The 22083-nt window shown below is 47.3% G+C and overlaps 6 protein-coding genes; 1 reads left to right on the top strand and 5 right to left on the bottom strand.

Annotated features, from left to right (window-relative positions):
• Positions 1–481: 481 nt before the first annotated feature.
• GSTUM_00006438001 (uncharacterized protein) lies at positions 482–1833 on the bottom strand (the record flags this gene model as incomplete). XM_002838645.2 has 3 exons in its annotated part: positions 482–661; positions 727–805; positions 871–1833. 3 exons carry the CDS (start codon positions 1831–1833, stop codon positions 597–599), a joined length of 1107 nt encoding a protein of 368 aa, XP_002838691.1. The 3' UTR covers positions 482–596.
• Positions 1834–2622: 789 nt separating this feature from the next.
• On the top strand, positions 2623–4742 carry GSTUM_00006437001 (uncharacterized protein). XM_052355767.1 has 2 exons: positions 2623–2709; positions 2765–4742. Exon 2 carries the CDS (start codon positions 3847–3849, stop codon positions 4705–4707), a length of 861 nt encoding a protein of 286 aa, XP_052211734.1. The 5' UTR covers positions 2623–2709; positions 2765–3846; the 3' UTR covers positions 4708–4742.
• A 2752-nt stretch (positions 4743–7494) lies between these two features.
• GSTUM_00006436001 (uncharacterized protein) lies at positions 7495–9969 on the bottom strand (the record flags this gene model as incomplete). XM_002838643.2 has 4 exons in its annotated part: positions 7495–8124; positions 8179–8426; positions 8485–9025; positions 9716–9969. The coding sequence occupies 4 exons, from the start codon at positions 9967–9969 to the stop codon at positions 7953–7955; spliced, it is 1215 nt and encodes a 404-aa protein (XP_002838689.1). The 3' UTR covers positions 7495–7952.
• Positions 9970–9983: 14 nt separating this feature from the next.
• On the bottom strand, positions 9984–10618 carry GSTUM_00006435001 (uncharacterized protein; the record flags this gene model as incomplete). Its single annotated transcript, XM_002838642.1, has 4 exons — positions 9984–10027; positions 10095–10127; positions 10180–10339; positions 10484–10618. 4 exons carry the CDS (start codon positions 10616–10618, stop codon positions 9984–9986), a joined length of 372 nt encoding a protein of 123 aa, XP_002838688.1.
• Positions 10619–10649: 31 nt separating this feature from the next.
• GSTUM_00006434001 (uncharacterized protein) lies at positions 10650–13540 on the bottom strand (the record flags this gene model as incomplete). Its single annotated transcript, XM_002838641.1, has 6 exons — positions 10650–10690; positions 10747–10951; positions 11033–12004; positions 12057–12530; positions 12601–12822; positions 13175–13540. 6 exons carry the CDS (start codon positions 13538–13540, stop codon positions 10650–10652), a joined length of 2280 nt encoding a protein of 759 aa, XP_002838687.1.
• Positions 13541–17216: 3676 nt separating this feature from the next.
• GSTUM_00006433001 (uncharacterized protein) lies at positions 17217–18529 on the bottom strand (the record flags this gene model as incomplete). XM_002838640.2 has 3 exons in its annotated part: positions 18172–18529; positions 17843–18102; positions 17217–17788 (listed from the first exon to the last, which is right to left on the bottom strand). The coding sequence occupies exons 1-3, from the start codon at positions 18216–18218 to the stop codon at positions 17217–17219; spliced, it is 879 nt and encodes a 292-aa protein (XP_002838686.1). The 5' UTR covers positions 18219–18529.
• Between the last annotated feature and the right edge of the window lie 3554 nt (positions 18530–22083).

Here is a 22083-nt window from a genome sequence, read left to right as displayed (position 1 = left end):
TCATATTTCCCGCCCCGTGTTTCCCGGTTTGTGGGTGGGGTGGGGGGTAGATGGGATTTCCAGGGTTCAGGCGACAAACGCTCGGAGTGATTCCCCACGTGGCATGATGTGTTATCATCAGAAGTCACTCGTGCTGCCACCCAGCAACCCTCTTGTATGATACCCGCGTGGAGGGAGAAAATGCACACTACCCTCATGGAAAAAATGGGAGTGTGGTCATTTGTAGCAACTGATGTCCTATGCATGTAAAATCCACCATGTGACTACCAGTATTGTATCAAAATAAAAAATAAAAATAAAAAAAAAAGCAAGGAATTTTGTAAGGCTGAAAAGCCGCATAGGAAGAGGGGCAGCGAATTTTAGGAGGGCTTAGGCTTTCCTCTTTTTTTTCTTCGGCATTTTTCACAATATCGCGCGAGGCAATTTCGGAGGCATTTTCTGGGAATATGTTCCCTGCTCACCCCCGCTCAGCGCATACATGGAACTCGCGGAATATTAGACGACTCGCCATTATTATACAATCATCAATTACATTATTGTGCTATCGTGGGAAATTAAATCCACCAGACATCCACTCTGCAATAGGGGCAAGCCCGTCAAGCTTCTCCGGAACCCCTAGATCTAGTCTTCATGAACTTATCTCCAGCAGATCTCACTGCGCCTAAACAACTGTTAGCTCTGAAATGTATGTCTTCATACAAAGGAAGGGGAGGGGTGTGGACTCACTCCGATTAAACGGATATGGCGCACAAGCATCATACAAGAAAGCCCTCTGATACTCCCTATAATTTTCCTCCCCACAAATCTATCCACAGTCAGTCCTCCACCAATTCACCCATCCCCCAGCAGTTCAAAAGGAGAAGAGCAAACCTTAAGCCTCTGCTCATACAACCTCGAAAGCACCAAGGCGATAGCCCCGCACCCAATCAAAAGAGGAATTAACTGCGCATTGTCATTAACCCTATTAATCTGACCTGGATTCCCCGAATACGCCAACATCAGCTCAATAAACAAGATAATGAACAGTGCTCCAAATCCGAGAATCCAAGCCGCGAACAGCGCCCTTTTGTTCTTCTTCGGTCCCTCGTGGTCGGATATCGACGATGCAGGGCTGATACCGTTGACGGGCAGGGGCGTTGGAGGTGGGGGAGCCCAATACCCCTTCTTCAACGGGCCGGGGTGAGAGCCGCCTTCGGACTCCCGCGCGCGCCGGCGATTCATAGCGGCGTGTCTGCGCTTCTTATTCCCCCAGCGCAGAGCGGTGATCAACACCGGGATGAACAACACTATCAAAAGGGGAGACCATATCTGCCCGATGAGCCGAAACCCGCCCAAGATCCTCACCGGTTTCGTGAAGAAGTGTGTGTGTCTAGCGCAGACAGACTTGATGTCGTAGACGCCCCTGAACCACCAGTAGTTCAGATACACAATGAACCCTGCCAGTAGACACAGTCTTAAAAAGTCCCCGAGCCGACTGCGACCTTCCTCCCTCCTTTTGGCCTTCGGCCGCGTGCGCTCCAGTACCTCTAGCGCCGTCAGGAGCGTCGCCGTTGCCGCGAGCAGGAGAATCACGACCAGGGCGTCGGCTTGGTAGTGTTTGTCTCGCGGTTTGGTTTGCGAGTCCAGCGTTAGGGTAAGGAAGAAGGCGAAGCTGAAGCAGTAGTTTAGATCCCGCGAGCTGTACCGGGAGATGGGGTTGTGCAGGAGGGTGTAGGCTAGGATTGAAGATAGCCAGATTAGGTATATTCCCATGCGGATGCCGAGACCGTATAGGTGGGATTGGTCTTGAAGCGGAGGGCAGAATCCTTTGTAAAAGTCCGGGCAGTACCACATTTTGGTCTACAGATGCTCAGTTAGTTTTTGGTACTTTGGAGGAGATGGGAGGGGATTTACTTGCTTGATCCCACTCGAGGTGGTAAATGCCAAAATGTTCACGGATGGGGGCTGGCGAATTGCGGTAAGCAGGTAAAGGAACAGGAAAGAAGGAGAGAGTACCGCCAGGTAGTTGAACTCTGGAACGGCCTTCCGTTAATCAAGAACGAACTGAGATCTGCGGTAGAGTAAGATATCATATGCAGCCAGAACATGCGAGTCAAGACAATGAGCGAATGCACAACAGTGTCACCACACCGCACTCGCCATCACACTTCTTCCTCTCTTATCAATAGGGATGTGATGAATTACTCGTATAATATCATTCCGAATCACTCGTCACCAGCCATCCCCGTTGTCGGAGTACCCTTATTGGCCTATTCACAACTAAATATGATACCAAGCTTTTAACAAGCCATCTTCCAGTCCTACAGAGTAAGCAGACCATTTCCTCTTTGACAACCCTCATCTCAATTTAATCAATCGATCAATCAATCCCCACGATTCATCCCATGACAACATCTATTTCAGCTCTTTCCTTCCTTCCTTCCTTCCTCCCCCCCATTCCCCGCCCCCCTTTCCTACAATGTGAGCACGAAAAAGCACCTCAGACACAAGTTGCGGTGCCCCAGCTCTCCTCTACCCCGCTCCTCGCCCCGACATCATAACCAGCCAAGATAACACAACAAAAAATAAGTAAAAACGATTAAGCGAACCACAAGGCTACTGCTAATATTTACTTTTTCCTCTCAAGCACCAACCAGGTAACACTTCGTTGAGCGTAACTTCGTTGGCGCCAATTAAGCCCCGGCAGTGTACTCGTACCGTACAGCACCGGTACAGTACTCGTTATCATACATCACATCGGGTCACTCAACTCACTAGTTCATAGATGAATGGATGAATGGTGGGTGTCCAGGAACCAGTGCTGGGGGTTTCGGGTGATAAGGTGAGACTTTGTTTCAGAGGGCTCTTTCTCAGTGAGAGTATATGCGGAGGAAGAGATAGAGAGGTTGGAGTGGAAGGGAGGATTGGAGGACGTAGGGGTGAGAAGGGGAGGGGGGCTGGCTCGAACACCACCTCCGCGATTTTTCCATTTGCTGGCTGGCTGAAGACCAGCCTGTTGACTTGATGACGGATAGATATCATGGTGATCCTACTGTACCCTACGAGTACTCCGCGAGACTGAAAACCGTGTGACGCAGCGTGTGGTGGTGTACTATACAGCCTGCAGTCCGCTACTCGTACCGATACTCGAGTACTCTGCCTGAGTAGTAGCCCTCAATTGGTCATACGGTGCAGCACCGGTACAAACCGGTAGGGCAAATCCACCTCGTGAGGGCGAGAAAACATGACAAGACGTGTTATATCTCATTACCCCATCCATCTGAATACAGTTGCCGTATGATACCATATCCAATCAGCTACAGCCCTACAGGTATCATGGATCACAACCAAACTGCGATTTCCCAATCGACTTACTACCCATCTCACCTACCGGTACCTGCTCACCCCGCCACCACCCTCGTAATAGTAGCTCAATTCGATCCATGACCTGAATAACAAAGCACTAAACCCGCAAGTGTCCTTCCATTTCATTCCACTCCTCCGACATCCCCATTATCAGGTACTGGCTCGGATTCACCAGTACCAGCACAATACTTCCAAACCACCATGAAGTTCTCGATATCTTCAGCAGCCCTGGTACTACTAAGTGCTCAAGCGACAACACCCTTCACTATCCACCCCAGAACCTGGGATTTCGTGGGCCTCCCAGACTGCCCAGCTAAATGCCTAGCCTCTGCTCCAAAGGTGGACTGCGCAGCACCAGTGCCGTGCGAACTCGTCTTTGATAAGACTTGCTTAGACTGCTGCTCCGACGAGGATGAGTGAGTTTCCCTCCACCATATACCCCCCAAACCAAACACTAGCTAATGCGATTTACGGTGGACAGAAAAACAGTAAATAATTGGTATGTGTCACACCTTCTCACTCTCCATTTTTCGCCATGGGATTCGAAGGCTAATTGAGAATAGGTGCATAAAGCTATGCAATAACACAACCCCCACACCTCCGCCCTTGCCGGTATGTACCGCTACGGTAACGAGGGTTAGTGAAAGGACGATATATACCGGGTCTGTGACGGTGACTTCGGCGAGGACGGTGTATCTGCCCACTGCGACGGCAACTGTCACGGCGACGAGGACGGCGACAGTGTTTACGAACACCATTAGGACAATCACCTCCGCAATATCAACCTCAACAATTTATAGAACCACCATCACCTCCTCCCTCCCACTCAACTTCCACTCCCAAACCACCACAACAACCAGAACTCTCACAACCACCACAACAACCATAAGCACCTCCCTCTCCCTCACCACCCTCCCGCCAATAACCACGACTTTAGCAACAGTAATAACAACCACCCGCCCACTCCTCCCTCCGGAAACGATAACCAGCACGCTGACCTGGACAACCTCCTCCATTTCAACCATCACCTCCACGATCCCAGTAACGATAACAAGAACCTACACCTCCCCGGCAACAGCAACAAAAACCATAACCTCCCCACCAGGAGCGCCTACGGGCACAACTACAATCACGCGCACGGAGAGAGCAACGCAAACCGTCACACGAGGATCGCGAGAAACGGTGGTCGACGACGGGGACCAGATCATCGTGTACGACGACCAGTGGGTTAAAGTCGTCGTGATATTCCTCCTAGCACTGTTGGCGTGGTTCGTGGGTGTTTGGCTGATTTGGAAGGAGTGTGTGTGTTGCGCCTATGTTCCGCCACCACCGCCAGCGCCGCCCGCAGAGGGGGGGTATTAGAGGGGGGGGTTAGGTTACCAAGTAATATAATAATTAATCTTATGAATATGATATGAATACGAATTAATGAATATCAAGTTACAACCACCGTTTCCCACGTACAATTAATTACTCTACCACACTGTACCTCCCACCCAAGCATCTACGAAGGGAGTGAATTGAATTGTCTAATCCAAACCACATAATTGACAAGTGAAGCACCAATACCTGGACCTAACCGCAAGCATACATATATACATAATGTCCCCCAACATATCCAGCCATCCTCCATCTCCACACCTCCGGTTGACTGAAATGTACTGTACCACCGTTGCCTATTTGAGAACGACTTGACAAACATTCCAAAAACATCACCACTTCCCCCCCTCAAAATAATAATAATAATAATAATAGTACAGGATCGTGAGGTGTATGATATTTCTATGTATGATATGATACAGTATGATACCTGAAAAACAAAAAAAATTAATTTGTCCAGGACTCTATTTGACAACCCCCCCCCCTCTCCCCCCAACGTAACCAATCCTTACTAGTATAGCGAGCTCTCCAAGTACCATTCATTAGCACCTTTGGTAAGCTGTACGTTTTCAAACTGTTGTTCGAAGCATTTTGTAAGCGAAGCATTTTGTAAGACGGTGCTAGTCATTTAGGAAATATCGTATCATACTGTTCAGCACAGTACAGTACAGTACAGGGCAAGTTAAACAATACAGCTCCAGCCCAACAACAGCGCGTACAGTGCTCGAGTATCATACTCGATTACAAGCACGGGCACCTGTCGTCATATCCCAACTTACCTCCACAATATGAGACAACGTTGTGGTAGCACAATCATTGCCCAGACCACATGCGACCCTGCGATGCAGGCAATCCGGACATCATATCATGCTCCATCTCATTCGAAGGAAAACAGAGTGTGTTCATATGTTATCCTCAGCACGGCTTTCAGTCTCGTGCACGAATTACTTTATTTTATGCCCGCGTTGCGATCAGCTGTGTATTTTCCCTTGTGTGCCAGTGTTTTATTTTATTATATCCCCGCACTTCTATTATTACACTTGTAACTTGGCAGGGTACTGTAAGCATGTAGAAGAGTGGGAACGGTCATTACCAATCACTCGCCTCGAGGTTCTAGAACGGCTGCAGATCCTCAATTATGATACCAGATTCCGGTTCATAATTAAGCAAGAAAAGCCTTAGTCGCAATATTCCCCAGCAGCCTATGCCCCAATCTTGTACTAGTATGATATCATACAATCCAATTCAGCAAGAGGGAGAGAAAGAAACTATCTTATCGGTGAAAACAATAGCCCTCCCAAGTTGCCAGATCAGAAGCCGATATTCTTCTTTCATCGGCCAAACAACCCGCGCCCGCATCCACTAATAAACCACCAAATCGCGCAAGCCGCCAGGAGGAAACAGTCAACAATTTTACCCCATGCTCTCTGGAGTGTTGCTCGAAGCTTAAACAATCTCGCTTTATACCTCAAGCTTTTCTGGTGCTTCAGGAGCACCTCCTCGGTCAACGGGGTATGCGGAGTATTAGCGGCCTCCACATCCATAGACCACAGGTCATTTTCGATTAGAGGCAATTCAAACCCCAGATCCCTTATAGTCCCCCCCTCCCGGTTATGCGCTATGGCATAGGATGACGCACCCCCGCTGCGGTAGAAGCAATTCCTCCATACCCGCTCGGGCGGAGGACTGCTTGTGAAATCCTGTGGCTGTTCCGTAACGTCCACGAGATGGGGTATCTTCGGACGAGGAGCGGTCTCCTCAAAGTACGAGATGATGGGATTATCCCTCGGAATCTGGGGACACGGAAGCCAAGCCTCGGGCGAGTTCCCCGAGCGCGGAGGACCCTGTTGGAGAGACACTGCCAACTCGTACATACTCGCAGGAGGGGACGCCGCACGTCCAGTATCCGAAGGAAACGGGAAAATACTATTGCTGTTATAGATACTAAGACTATACGCCCTCCGACCCCCCTTCCGGAGTGACTCTGGAAACCCGCCCAACCGGGTCACCCCAAAGATACTCGGAGCAGAGGTATGTCGCAGTAGCGGATACCTAGGCTTTGGGGCCGCTAAGGCTCTATTCCCGACCAAAGTGGTATCTCCCTGCTCCCTGCTCACTCCGGTAGCCACCCCACAATCAAGGGACTTCGTTCTATCCCCATCCCGAGACGCATTCACCAGCGAGCCCTCGTGTCGAACCTCCTCCAAAATACTCCTCCGTGGCCTCCCGCCCAAAACAACCTCAGCAGACCACTCCGGCAAGCTTCGCCTCAGCCCACCCCTAAACCTTTCCCAAGACCCAAACACCGTAGAAGAGACAGAGTACCTCTTCCCCTCAGGGACTGTGTCCGTTAATCCTGCCTTGCATAGGGTTCTGAAGAAAGTATAGGAGGGGTGAAGACTTATACCAGCAAAATTTTGATCGGTTGTTTCGTGTTCGCCTAGCATTCGTGTGTGCGGAGTGCGTTGGATAATAGTGTCCGACGTCTGTGACATCTTGCTTTGCAGGGGAAGATGGGCGGCCCTATCCAAAGGCTTTTGAACAGATTTTACAAGGGGAATGAAAGGGAGGATGACGCGGCCAGGCCATACTGGAGTTATAGGTAAATTTATGGTATTATTGCCTATGGAGGGGTTTTCTGCGTGCGCAGTCGCTATCACTAGCAATCGGATTTTGCAAACTTTTCCCCCACAAAATTCATCATAACATGAGTGATTTCACATGATTCAATCTAAGTTGACAAACTATCATACAGGATGAAGTCTAACGTCTCACCCGACATCACACAGCACACTGGACAACAGCCCCTCAGTTAATTATTCCCACTAATTACATCCCTAGCCACCCCTTGTCCATTCGCAAAGCATACATCCCCTTCAAGCCACCCTAAACCCTTTGAAAACCCTACAATTCAAGAAAAATGCAACCCGAGAACATCTAACGAACTAGACAATTCAAAAAAAGCGAAGAAACGAGGAAGTAAAGAAATAGCAGGAATCTACCCAAATACCTTTTTCGGAGTCCACCAAGAGCTAAAAACGACACGGAAAGAAAAGAAAAAAGGTAATAGTAATAGTACACTTGTGAATTGATTGATACTCCGCCTAAGGTGATTAAAAGACAAAAGCAAAAAGAGGCATAATAAAGAAGAATGGTTCAATTTTGTACTCTGTGCGAATGAGAGAGAAAGCAATTCAAAAAACAGCCGCAAGTGGATAGGCTAGGGCTCATTTCGTCACACCGTCAATCATAGCGAGTCGTTCCTGAGTAGTCTTCTTTTTGTTCCCGCCCTTCGGACCGCGCTTTCGGCTCGATGGTACCGGTGCGGCACTCGCAGCGGGAGTTCCAGCTTCGCTAGGTTTACCGCTGTCGTCAAAGCGGCCTTCGCCCTCGTGATACCTGCTCACCCAGTCAGCAAAAGAGAACCCCGTTAATTAATTTTCGTGCTCATACAAATCCTCCAAGTTTATTGCTTTAGGTTCTTCGCCAGCTGGGCCGGTCTTAGCCTTTTTCTTTCCTCTCTTAGCGCCGCCTTTAGCCTTGGCTTCTTCGGCCTCCTTTTCTTTAGCTTCAAGCGTCTTCTCCAGCTGTTCAGCTTCCTCGTCATCAAAGAGCCAGGTCGCGACTTCACGTGTGCCCTTGAAATCCACAGTATTCTTCTTAGCTCCCGGATCACCACCCTGAATGACGACACGTTGAACCTATAGACACTGAATGTTAGCACTATCGATAGAAATTGTAGAAATACAGCATCCTTACCTCTTCCTTTTGCTTGGCTCTCGTACGAATACGCTCCTCAATGGTGCCACGAGTAATTAGTCTGTAAACCGTCACCTGCCTGGTCTGGCCCAATCTGTGAGCACGATCCATAGCTTGGCTGTCAATTGTTGGATTCCAATCACTGTCGTAGAAGATGACAGTGTCTGCAGCCGTAAGATTAATACCCAAACCGCCAGCACGTGTACTGAGGATGAAGACAAAGATCTCAGGTGTTGTCTGCCATGCGGAAACCATGTCACGACGATCCTCAAGCTTCGACGAACCATCCAATCTGAGGTAGCGGTGATGACGGTATGTCAAGTATTCCTCGCAGAGATCCATCATCTTTGTCATCTGGAAATACAGCAGGACGCGGTGGCCACCGGCTTTAAGTTCAGTAAGAAGAGCATCCAATTTAGCCAGTTTGCCCGAATCACTGACGAACCGCCTCATGGAAGGGACTTTGATATGCGCATATCCCATCTTCTCCGATGAAGGCTCAGGAAGAATCTTAGGAATAGGGTACAATCCAAGATCAATCCTATTCTCCATATAACGCTGCTCCTCGAGTGCCGAAGATCCATAAAACACCTTCCTAACCCGCTCATTCCAAAGAAGAGACTGTTGCTCAAAGATCACTCCCTGACTTATACAGACCAGATTGATTGGAGGTGCTGACGCCGAAGGGCTCGCAAGAGGCTCTAGACGGTGCATCATCTTGTCGCGAAAGTAGGTTTGCGACACATTCATCAAGTCCGCGAGATAACCTTCGGTAGCCACTTCCGCAACCTCCTTTTTATCCGCAAGCTCCGAAATCAAGAACATCACGTGGGAAGGAACATAGGGATCGTCGTTATCGTATGGTACAGCAAACCGTGAAAGCTTTCTCCGTGTGCGTAACGCCAAGGCTCTATCAAACTCGCCTCGATGAAAGGCTTTCCACGCCTCACCGGGCGAAGTATCAGCAAAACGAAGCCAAGAGAACGCACCGTTCGGCTTTCTTGTTGATTCCCTGATTTGATCCGGCTTCCAGATGTTCCAGCGATTGCTGAGTATGGAGCGCCTGATCCCAGCTCCTGAGTCGGGTCCCGGCACTTCCAGTCTACCTCCCTCCCTACAAACCAGCGCTGGAACCTCATAGTCTATCACATTTCTAGCCGTGTAAGAAACATCAATCTTGGAACCCTCTCGCAAAAACGAGGCGGTCTCCGCCCATCTGGAAAATGCAAACGGCGAGCTTGTTTCGGCCCTCTCAAACAGATCCGGGTGATTGCATACTTTTCTGAACTGCATCACAAGGTTCATCAATGTTGCGTTATTTTCGTCCGCTCCGGAGGCAGCCTTCTCAATAATATCCATAATGCTAATCTTGTCGCGCAGGCCTTTGTACAGCGCTCTCTGGCGGTAGGTCAACTCGCATTGAACGTCAAGCTCAATTTTGTCGCCAAGCTCCTTCTGAACATGCTTCTTGATACGTCGTAACATAAAAGGCTTGAGAATCATATGTAGGCGGCGAAGTTGCGCTTCATTGAGCTGGGTGTTGCTCTGGGCATGGCTCTCAATATCCTTAGAAAACCATTCGCTGAACTCGTCATGGGAATCGAAAAGACTAGGCATAATGAAATGAAGAAGGGCCCATAGTTCTGGGGGTGTCAGAAAGTGATTCAAGTATATAGTAGAATAGAGAAAACAAACCTTGCATAGAGTTCTGAATCGGGGTACCCGTCAATAGTAACCTATTCCTACAGTGAAACCCAAGAAGTGCTTTCCATCGAGAACTTGTAGAGCTCTTGATTGCCTGCGCTTCATCCAAAATCATGTACTGCCACCTCATCCTCTGGAAGTACTGTGTGTCCTGGACAACTAGCTGGTAAGAAGTGATGAGAACATGGAATGGAGAATCTTTAGTATACGTGAGTTGCTTGCGATCCCAAAATTTCCTAAGAACCTTCCTGTCCTTTCCACTTCCCCAATACGGAAGAATCTTGAATTGGGGGACGAAGCGTGCAATCTCCTGCTGCCAATTGTGCAAGGTAGAAGCAGGAGCGATGACCAAGAAAGGACCCCAGATGTTATGAGTTTCCGCAAGGTACGCCATGACCGAGATCGACTGCACAGTCTTTCCAAGGCCCATTTCGTCTGCGAGAATCCCGTTGATACCCTGTTCATAAAGATTGCAAAGCCAGTTCAATCCCTTCAATTGATACTCTTTCAACTGACAAGAAAGCAGCTTCGGTTGTTCGATATCAATATCTCCCAAACTGGTGGGGTTCTGGAAATTCATTTCGCCTTCATCGAGGTTGACATTTCCAAGATCGGTCTTACCATCTCCGGGCCCTGGAGCATTGAACGCACGAGCGGTATCCTGTGCCGCTTGAATAGCATGCTGAGCATTGTTAATCGCAACTCGATGTAGAGTATCATCATCCTCGGCGTCAAAATCAAGATCGTCGAAACTCCTGACAGGCTTCCCAGGCCTGCTATTCTCCTGTCCAGGAAGTATGGCAGGCACATTGGGATTAGTCGGAATCTCTGCAGCAACGTCTACTCCTGCAGAATCTGTCGACCGCTCAACCTCATCTGTTTTAATCTTCCTTCCAATGAAATGGGAGTAGAGTTCGGTTTGCGAGATCAAGAAGTTCAGCTTTCTCGCCTGTCTTTTGGCTTCCCTATTCTCTTCTTCCCGCTTTGCATGTTCCAGAGCCTCCTTCTCCGCACGGCGCCGTGAGTCTCGCTCTTCGCGTTCATTACGCTTCCAGAATGTCATCATCTCACGCATACATCTCTTAGCTCGAGCTTGCGTATCCTTGACATTCTTGTTGGTGCGAAGCTTCCAACGTTGGGCCTCTTTGGCCGCCAGCTGGGCAGTCTTTTTGAGATTCGACTGTTTTGTAGCCAAAGAAGTCTGTTGAACTCTGTAAACCTTCGGAATATCTCGTCTAGCGATATCTTTCCAGATTTGGTCGAAGATTTGGTTATAACTTTTTGAAACGTGTGGCACATAAACCTCCTGTACTGGTGGCTCCTTGATGATCGGTTTTAACTCCTTCACCTCCTTAACCTCGGGTGTCTCCTTGGTTTCTTTAGGTTGCCTCTTCCTACCAGGTTTCCGCTTCTTTCCACCCTCATCAACAACCACCATCGGGGGTCCACTGGCATCTGAGTCGTGCATATCGGGACCTAAGCCAAGCGCCCCATCAAGTCCATCTCTGGCAGCTCTCTCTGCCGAACGCTGCCTAGCAATCTCATCCCTCACATGCTTCTCGGCAGCTTCTCGTTCGGCAGCTTCAACGGCAGCCTTGGCAGCGATTTCCGCCCTGGACTTCTTCTCAAATTCAGCCTTCTCCCGTCGGCGTCTGCGCTGTTGCTCCTTCTTGCGCTCCTTCTCATCCTCCTCCTCCCGCTTCATCACCTGTTCCATAGCATCTTCGTAGAACTGAATACGGGCGCGTTCACGGGAAGATTTGGCATGAGCGTGAAACTGGTCGTGAAGATGATTCTGAAAAACGACACGCCGACGCTATTCACGATCAGTATCTGCCATATAGAAAGCCACAAAGTGAAACCCCTACCTTCCGGTTCTCATTCTCCCGTCCCTCCACTTCCAAACGACGTTTCCGGATTTTCTTCAAATATTCAGCCCTCTCCTGTGCAAACCCACCATCATCCAGTTCGCTATCTGTTTTATCCGGATCATCAGTGAGGTTGACAGAATCGTGATACCTAAATCCACGAAAGGAACCGTTCTTCCCTCCACTGCCACCGTGATTGCTAAAGCTCAACTCTGTATCCGTGGCATCCGCATCCCCTGAGCGAAAAGAGCTTGCCGAAGTAGTGGCCTGTTTGGCAGGGGGAGCTTGCCGTAAGCCTGCTCTCGACATGGCAAGACTGGTGTTGTTTGAGTCTCGATCTGGTGAACGGCGTTTGGTTGTTTGTGTAAGGCGAGGAACGTTTTTGGGAGTGGTTGTGTCAGTGGAAGGTTCGTCGGCGTTGCTGAGAAGGGCAGATATAGACATTGCGTCACCTCGGTGCGCAGTGGTGGCTTTCTAAGTGTAATTCATGAGTTGTCAAGATCAAAGAACGTAGAATCGACGTGCGTTTGGACGCGAAGCTTACCTTTGCTGTCGGTGAACTGGGTCCGGCCGCGTAATCTGGATGTAGCGCGCCAGGACCCATCGATGACCTCAACTCTGCGGTTGTATGGTGAATACTTGATGCTGAGGTGGGTGAAGGAAGAGGATAACTTCGTCTTGAATTTGGATCGATAGGATGAATGGGGGATTGTGTGGCTCCTCTAACGATGGATTCGCCGCCGTAAGCGTAGCGCTGATCACGACTCTGTAAATATTAAATGCGGTCAGCACACACGTAGAGAGATGGTCGCAGTCCCAGCACTCCTGGTATGATACTAACTGCAGACAATCTAGGGCAAGAGCCGGAAAGAAACGGAAAACAAAGCAAGCTTCTCACACACAAAACAGCGAGGAAAGGGGGGAAAACCCAACCCCCAATAAGAGATAAAGGAAAGGGATACTCAAAAAAAAAAAGAATCCGCTAGGGTTAGATGTCGATTCTAATAGGAAAAAAAAAATAGAAAAAAGGCAAAAAAGCTACAGCGACCCCATATATTCTCGGAGCATGGGAAAAGAAAATTCCATCAAAATGTAAAAATAATAAAAGGGCTACATACCGTTTGAGATTGTGTTGAGTGCCTCCTTTCGTATGTGGTAGCAGCAATATTAGTTGTACTTGTAGTAGACTGGCTCCAACCAGAACTCATATCAGAGGGACGGGATTCTACAGGATCATAGTAGCCAGCGCGAGTAACGTATGGAGCACTTGTCGCCAGAGGAGGTAATGAAGCAGCAGGCCCAGAACGACCGTTGGGCGCGAACTGTTGATGGGTCTGCTGGGGTAGAATGGATGGGTTCGGGTAGTGAGCAGCAGAATTCGGGAGCGGAGGACGATGCTGTTCAGATGGGGAAAAGGAGGCTCGGTAGGGCAAGCTGGGAGAGGGATTGGGGTTGTAAGGGGAATGTTGCTGGCTGCCCGACATGACTGATTATGGGATTTTCAGAATGCGCGAAGATACCCTTCCCCCCATGGAACAAATCCAACACAAAAACGGCAACAAAGTTACCAGGAACCGAACCACAGCAACCCGCCAACAACCAAACCACACAGGAGGAGGACTTGTTGATCGTGACGGAAGGGACTGGCCGTGTTTCACAGGTCAAAGTAAAGCTGCGAGCCCGCAGTTAGAATTTTTGTTCTTTGTTTTTTGTTTTTTGTTTTTTTTGTTAAAAAAAAACAAAAAACAGTCAGATTATAGAAGGGTGAAAAAAGTAATTTTTTTTAAAAAAAAGGCAGTAGTAGTTGTAAGTAGTAGCAGTAGCAAACGGGGCAGCCGGTGGAGTACGGTACAGGTAGTAGAAGAGCGACGAAACCACTGAAAGCGGATCAGTGGATTGGGGGAGTTGGAGGGGAACACGCGGGGAGCCGGGGGGGGAAGTGATGGGAAGGGGAGCGATTGATTGAGTGAGAGATTGATGCTGCGACGGCGACGAGCAGCAGTAGATATCAATCCCGCGGTAGTGATAATAGCACCAGCGTATGATACCAGGATCAACAGTAGTGGTAGAAGCGGCCGTAGTCAGAATTCGGAGGTGGAGCTACTTAGAGGTTTCTAGGTATACTTGTATATAAAGTATATGTGTATACCGGTGGGATACCTCGAAGTTGCAGAAGGGGGTGGGAATGCGTAAGTGAGTACGAGCAGATGGACGACTAGAGAAACCTTTCTCTCTCTATCTCTCTATCTCTCTTTTTCTTTTTTTCTCCCTCCCCCCTCTATCCGAAGACTGCACAAGTGGCAGCAGACCTGATACTGGATGCGGAATAAAGCGTGACGACGGCGACGACGATGAAGTGACGCTGATGGTTAACGGGGATGGGGGTCAGATTAATTGTACCAATTATTTCTTCTAGCGACGCAGAATAATATATAGGAACTCTCGATTTGTTGCTAAAGGGGAAGCACAAAAAAACAGACAAACTCGAGAACGAAAAGCCGAAAATGAAGTTTATCACTGGTATCCCCGGCCAGGCCAAGAGGAAAGAAAAGATGGAGGAAAACGAGAAGAGGAATCAAGCGTGCCGCAAGTTTAACGAGATCCAAATCCCCCTCCTCTTTTCCCCCCAGGATTAAAAAAGAGGAAAAAGGAAAAAGAAAAAAGAAAAAGAAAAATGCCCGCTCAAGGGGATCTCCACAAGATAGATGGTCCAAGGATGATGGGTTGATGGACAAACGGGGGGTCCAATTTTCTGCAGCTCGTCCCCACAGCACTGGCGATTATCCGAATTTAAAATGGCGACCTATTTGCGCTCCCACGCCATGGCCGCTGCTTGCTACCAGGAAGGCGCAGAGCCGCAACCCAAAACCTCTCCTCTTCCAGTCTTCTCTTCTTTAGCTTCCCCCAATAAATCATCGTGACATCTGAAGAGCTTTCTCAGCCTGTGTAAGAAAAAAAGAAAGGAAACATACACCATACCGGCAGCCGGTACGGTGCTCGAGCACAACCTGCCCTCTCCCCTCCTCCTCGCAAGCCTTTCCAATCATAAAAATTTAATGGTATGGTACCGGTACAGTACGGTATGATACTATAATCTCCAAGCAGGTTACTTACTGTGATCCAAAAACCACCATGGCCCGATCCATCGCCTCTTCGACAGTAAGTTACCAGACCAGATCCAAAGAAAACGAACCCCCACCCTACTTTTGCTTTGCGAAATCTAACGATACCTTGATCTTTCCCTCCACATCAAATCAACCCATCACGAGCACCGCAATCAAAAAAAAAGAAAAAAGGGAAAAGGAAAGGGCCATAGCTATCACAATAAAATAAAACATGCGCCAAGCCCGCCTCCTGTCCAGTACCGTACTCGAGTACTAGTACAAGTACTCGTACTACCGTTCGGTATTATCGTACTCGAGTAATCCCCCCCTTCCTACCCGCCCGCCCATCCATCAACGTCCCTCAAGATACCGGTATGGTAACCGTATCGTTCCTGAATTTTGCATTGTGCCGAATGCTGGGAACAGGTGCTGTGTGGGCCCAACCAGAGCCCAGGCGCCACTGCAAATAAAGCCTTTATTTTTTTCCCCTCTTAACGTACCGGTATTTCCATGGCATGCCCGCAATGCCATACCTGTCCCGACGAATTCAGCCTTTTGGCACCCTGCCATCCTGGCTTGCTCTGTGTTTCGCCCGCACAAGCCCAGCATACCATGTTCCACAGTACCATATCTGCCTGTTTTCAGTGCCGGCACTGTACGAGTACTTGTACCTGCCTGCCGTTAGAATAGCCACCCTACTGTACTTGTACCATGCTCGAGTACAGTAAATTTACCCAGCCAGCAAGCTAGAAGCTCACGGTACCGCACCGTGTGCTACATACACGTACAGTACGGTACCGTACCTAGGACTCTCCATCTAACCATCCAGGCAGCCATCTTTCCCATCTCCCTTTTCTTTTCCCCACTTCTTTTCCTCCCCCTCATCCGCATCCAACCAACAAAAACCCCTCATGCAAGGAGCTTGAAGTGAAGTGAAGTGGAAAAAGCAAAAAGTTCCCCATGGAGGTGGTTGTGACCCTAACCCCATGCGTCAACGCTCCGCACCTACATAACATACTCGAGTACCAGCCGGTACCAGTGATACTGTTATCACAATATCCTTTCCGTGGTATGATACAGGAGGCTTTTTGAGCCATCTGGATCGTGAGAGAATTGGTGGTAGGTGTGCTTGGTGATATGAGTGGGTGTGGAACATTTCATTACTCTGTGGTGTTCTTTTTCGCCGGGACCAGGTACCCGAGTACCACTGTAACTAAGCATTCTATGTATCGTCGGCGGGGTTAATCGTCCTGCTGCTGTTGTGACGTGTGCACTTGAATGAACATCGCGGCCTTGTCTCCATGAGGATTGTTTTGCCCGATATTATTTATTATGGAGAAGCGGGTTCATGTCTACTCAGGTATTTCAAAGCGAAAACATGTAATTCATAAATTGGACATTTGGGGACCGTGATAGGCGGGGAACAACCCCACTTTCAAATATGGCACAGGTATCATATCATACATAAACTCGACAAACTTGAACACCCTCTCGATGACGGTCAATTTACTCGTACAAGACAAAAACCTAAGAGTCCTAATCACCACCCTACGGCGTCATCGCCGCTATGACGCCACTGCTCAAGCCTCTATTCATCATCATGATCCAAAACTACGATATACCCATCCATCATCCTAAATCACTCACGTTAGTAGATCACTCCAATCTTCTGCTGAGTCTCAAGGTAGCATACTTCAAAAATTCCTCCCTATACCTCCCCGGTTCCGCGGTTATCGTCTGCTCTGGAAGCGCTGCTCCAGCAGCCCTGATGATCCTCGGGCGCGGCTGTTTGACGTTCCATAAGAAATCCAAAACACAAAACTTGTAAACCCACTCTCCGTCTGCACTGATAACGCCACGAACAAAGTCCATTTTGCCCCGTTCCGGCAGAGCGAGGGCATCGCGGCCCCTGGTGGTATAGGTCTTCCTATGAAACATGGAGACTGGGTAGCGGCCGAGGAGGACAGAATAGTCTATTGTTTCCATTCTTTCTAGGAAGGCAGTGTCTGTTTCCAAAATGCTCCTACCAAACTATCAGCCCCTAACACAGAATGGATTAACAGGCAAATAGCGGGAGGGCATACATGAAATGTGCTTTCTGCTTGCGGGTCAGAACAATTTCTTCATCCAACCCATCTGCCAAACCACTCTTCGCCGCCCTGGCCTTCATATCATCTGGCACCAAGTCCCTTGTAGGTTCAAAGAATCCCTGAGGCTTCAAATCCCACTTCCTACATCCCCTCTCCTTATCCAATCCCTCGAGCGCGTTTGTCATGACAATATAATGTGATGGAGAAACACCCAGGCACCCACCAAGTCTGAAGTCAAAGGTATATAACACGTCGGTGATTTCTGAGAGCAGTGTGCCCGGGCGCTCACGGTAGTACATACCCAACGGATGCATGAGGGTGCTGTACAAAAATTTGTACTCGAATCTTCGGCCAATAGACTTCACGATAAAACTTTTATCATCCGAATAGAAGAACAGAGAACCACTAAAACCCAGGCCATCTACTGGGCGGAGTTTCTTTGTGAACTGGCTTTGGTAATACTCTTCGTCCAGCTTGAAGGCGTCTTTGCGAAGATGATAGAACAGGAGGGGTGCTGCTCTATGGAAGTAGGCATAATCTACAGCTTTGGTCAGTCCTATCCAGTTTAGTCCACTCTGATGGGAGAGCACACATAAGGAGAAGAAAGTCTCAAGATTGAAATGCCATTTCATTTCCGGAGATCTCCATTGGCTGTTATGCGGAAGGCCAAATAGATAATCCGTTTCTTCGGCCTGAATTTGCAGCTCGTCCGCCGAAGCTAGCGAATATCGAAACGGCTCCAAAAGGCAATGTATCGTCATATCTATCCCGTATTTTGTCGAGAAGAACGAAAGCACGAGACGGGCGAAAAATCCTCTATTCGACATGTGGGCCCAATCATATGACTGCGGTCTATATCAAGGACATCAGTATAGTGAGAACAAGGCCGGGGGCGAGCAAACCCCATGAAAGGGTTCATACCCCCCACGCTCTCTCCCAGAAGAGTTCGGTTTCGAATGATCCGCCATGATAGGGCAAACAGTTTTTTCTTCGTGGACCAGTTAACGCTGACTTTTTTCGCCGGAAACAGTTGGGGTCGTTTTTTATCGGTGTTATCCGCCCGCTAGAAAGGTAGAAACTCGGAGAACGGAAGAAGAGGCTGGAGGATCCAAGGAGATTAGGAGAAAGGCGTGGATAAGAAGGAAGACCATTTTAGCACGGTGAAACAAAGATCGAGTATGATACGAGTACACCATCATTTAGTTTTACAAGTAGTTGTCGTGGGCGGCCCTGCTGCGGTGGTCGGAGAGGATTCCCGCTTTACCATTCCCATTGTATGACGTCGCTTGGAAAATGCTACGGTGGTTAGACTACTAGCCGATTCATTTAGTATCCGGACACCTTGGTGCCAAGGCTTAGGCTGGTGCCAAGGGAGATGGAGATATAGGTTAAAGTAAACGCGCTTCGCCAAAACACGGTAACGGCGAAGTCTGTACAACAACAAACAGACTCAGATACTCGGGAAAATGGCTCCAGTTGCCCATATCCCTTCGTCTGTACCGTATCCTCTCTGCGAATTCGCTAGCGCCAAAATTGGTGGAACGGATAGGCGAGGTCTCATCATGCCATTTTGAGTAGTGATCAGCAATGACGAATTGGAACCTTGTTTCCTTTTTGACAGCAGGCCAACCTCAGGATATCTGGACTGGCATTTCCCTGGAGTCTAGAAAGTCTGATATCTGGCTTTCAGATTCTTCTTGTATATCATTCAAGTTCATACCAGAGATGATAATTTCTGAATCAAAAGTGGTTGTTTGGAATGAGTTAAGGTCATATTATCAACGATATCACAATATGCCAATGATTTATGATAATTTCTTTATCTGGTAAAAGCCCCAGACACTTTGCTATATAGTTCTCCTCCCAGTTCCTTGACCTTATTAAGAGAGAAAAGTCTAACGACATAGTACATGGTCCAATTATTTCCAGTTTTTACAGCATACTGTGTTTGTGTGCATAGTTCCATTTAGAGATAGAACTCTAGATTCAATCACTCATTGCTATGTACAAATTCTATAGCTTCATAGTCACCTACCTCAGGTATTACAAACTCCTCACTCTCCTCAAGCACTGTATCATCTTTACTCCAATCACCCATGTCTAGCTTAGGAAACCCTTTAATATCTAACTCAGAGTTACAGGTACCATCAACTGGAAGAGAAAGTCCAACCTGGCGGAACACTCGGTGAATTATCTTGCTCTTCTCAAGATGAAATTGGTAAAAAGCATTCCCAACATAGGAGGTTGTCAGGATTCGGCGATGGCTAACAGTCCACTTGTGGAAGGATTCTGCATTCTCGGCATTGAAAATTGTATCATCGGTAAGTTATTGAATCAGTTCTTTGAATGACTTATTGATTGAGACATCGAGTGGCTGAAGAAGTCCTGTGCAGCCTCCAAGAATAAGAGAGGAGATAATGTTATGCGAACGCAACAGATCAAGAACTACTGGCGTTTTATGGAATCCTATCAGGTCGATTGCAAAAAGCGAAGGCTGGCCACCTAAGGCAGGTACAAGGTGTTCCTCAATATATCGGAGAAAAAGCTTATTATTCATATAGGCTTTTTCATTAAATTTGACCTCTATTCCGGGATGGTATTGCTTTCTCCGTCTCTTCCTAATCTTTCACCTTTTTCTCGAAAGATAATTATTGGTGGAACTCTTGTTACACCATCTGCAAAAATACAAAGTACTAAAGATGCTTGCTATTTATCCCAACCATTCTGGGATGATTTTGCCCAAATAGTTTTTGCTCCAATTGAATTGTAAGTCTTTCCTTCCAGATACTCAAAAGGAATTGGAGTCTTATCGAGGTTGCAGATATTGGATTCTTGAAATCGATTGGTAGGAGTATTGAGAACCAATTTGAGGAATGGGGATAGGTAAGAAGGTTGTGAATTTTGTCGGTTAAAGCGGAGCCAATTGAGTACCAATAACTGGTATTCAGTAGGAATCTTTTGAGCTTTCTTGGTAATACACTGCAAACTAATTCAGTGCTGTCCTAGAAATTTATAAAACTAGCTATCACTAAATTGAAATTCTGCTGGATTGAGATTCGAATATAATTTTTCCGAAATCGAAAGCCAGCCTGAATACAGAACTATCCTTGTCGAATAACTCTCCCCTCCTCTCAAAATTTTATAAAATCGCTATAAATTGCCTCTTCCAGTTCCGGCCACCTGCATTGACACTTTCTCCCTAAGCTTTGCTCTACCCTTCTTGCCTGAGTATTGAATCACACCTCTTCCAACAAATGCTTTCTTTTAACCCATTTGCTAATTGTTTGTTGAGGAATCCTATAGTGATTGCTAGCTTCCATCTGACTGGGCTGGCAGAATTGGCCTGGCTCCCAGAGCAGAATATGGTGATACCTCAGATAGGTGAGTACTCGTAACTTATCTCTCTGACTATAACTACGCTCAGGTCTGACAATTGGTTTACAATTTTTTGCTCTTAGACTTCGCTCAATTATTGATTTTGGCTTGGGTCTGAAATTGGGGTTTGGACTTTGGTTTGGAGACATTGTAGATAAAGATAAAAAGGTAATAAAAATCACAGAATCTTGAATGCTCTGCTGTAAAACTAACTCTGCAAATTCATAGTTTAAACTACTATTCATGGCTATACTATCTACATATTAAGTACAGGTATATATCTACTCTTTCTTCTTCTCAAAAACAGTTCTTGTATTCTGATAACTCGAGATGCTACTATAAAGACTCATTACTTGCATCAAAAATACTCACACTCTAGGCTTGAGCTTATATTAGCTTGCAGTTATTACTTTATATCCTGTGAATCTGAAACAGAATTTCCGAATCATGTCTAGTCACTCAATCCTATTAGTCATACCTCGCTTAGCATCCCCCTCACAATACAACATCCTCTGGTGCTAGCAAATTCACAGAGAGGATACAGTACTCGCGATATCCTGACGTTTGTGAACACGACCGGACTTGCATTAGGGCTTGCAATTGTGTGTATAAGAGGGTATTTGAGTAGTAACCAATCAGAAGTGGACAAGTTGTAGAACTCTAAATCAATTAATATAGAACTACAAACCATGTCCATTGTGATTCGCGTGGATCAAACCTTTGTAGTCTCGAGATCCACTTACTAAAATATTAACTCCTAGAGGGTCAACAACTTCCTTAAGCAAAAGGGGCCAAATTATGGGTTATGCCATATTGGATGGACCTTAGAAGATGATACTGAGGCAGATTTCAGAGAGAACTGGGGTTTTGACTAGTACGATCTTGGCAACAAAAGAAACGCACCCCCTCGTGAAATATGACTGAGATAGTAACTGCAACTACCACTCCAAAATACAACAGATACTAGTGAAATAAAAAAAGCATAATTATAAAATACACAATCAAGTAGAGGTTAATACATGTAGTCACCAGTGGGTTTGTATACCATTGCGCTCCTTCAATTCCAAAATTCGTTCTGGCATACAATCTATCAAAGATTTCCAGTCAGAAGGCCGGAGCCGGTCCCATTCCTCTTGAATTGCATTTCGCATCTCAGTAATAGTTCCAGGGAAGTGATTTCTGCCCTTAATCCGCTGTTTCATGATCCTCTGTAACAATTCCTCTCTGGATAGTTAGTGCTTGGCGACAGGGAATGATACTTCTCTTCCTGTCTTCTTCTTCCTTTGTCTTACGATAGCTTTAGGCCTCTGCCTACGTTACCGATAGTACAAGACCCTTGTCTTCTACCGGGAATGCCTATCGTAAGCTTTCTCTAACTCTTCTTCGTAACGCACCTTCCTTGGCGTAACGATAACGTTGCAATAAAGATAACGATCGTAAAGGTGTTTTATATTTGTT

The sequence above is a fragment of the Tuber melanosporum genome (assembly GCF_000151645.1).
Source record: "Tuber melanosporum whole genome shotgun sequence assembly, scaffold_27, strain Mel28".
NCBI classification, from domain to species: Eukaryota; Fungi; Ascomycota; class Pezizomycetes; order Pezizales; family Tuberaceae; genus Tuber; species Tuber melanosporum.
This window is presented reverse-complemented; position numbering and strand designations above follow the sequence as displayed.

What these genes read in the sequence shown, in the direction of transcription:
- GSTUM_00006437001 (XM_052355767.1), top strand. Translation starts at nt 3,847, where the DNA reads ATGTGTCACACCTTCTCACTCTCCATTTTTCGCCATGGGATTCGAAGG.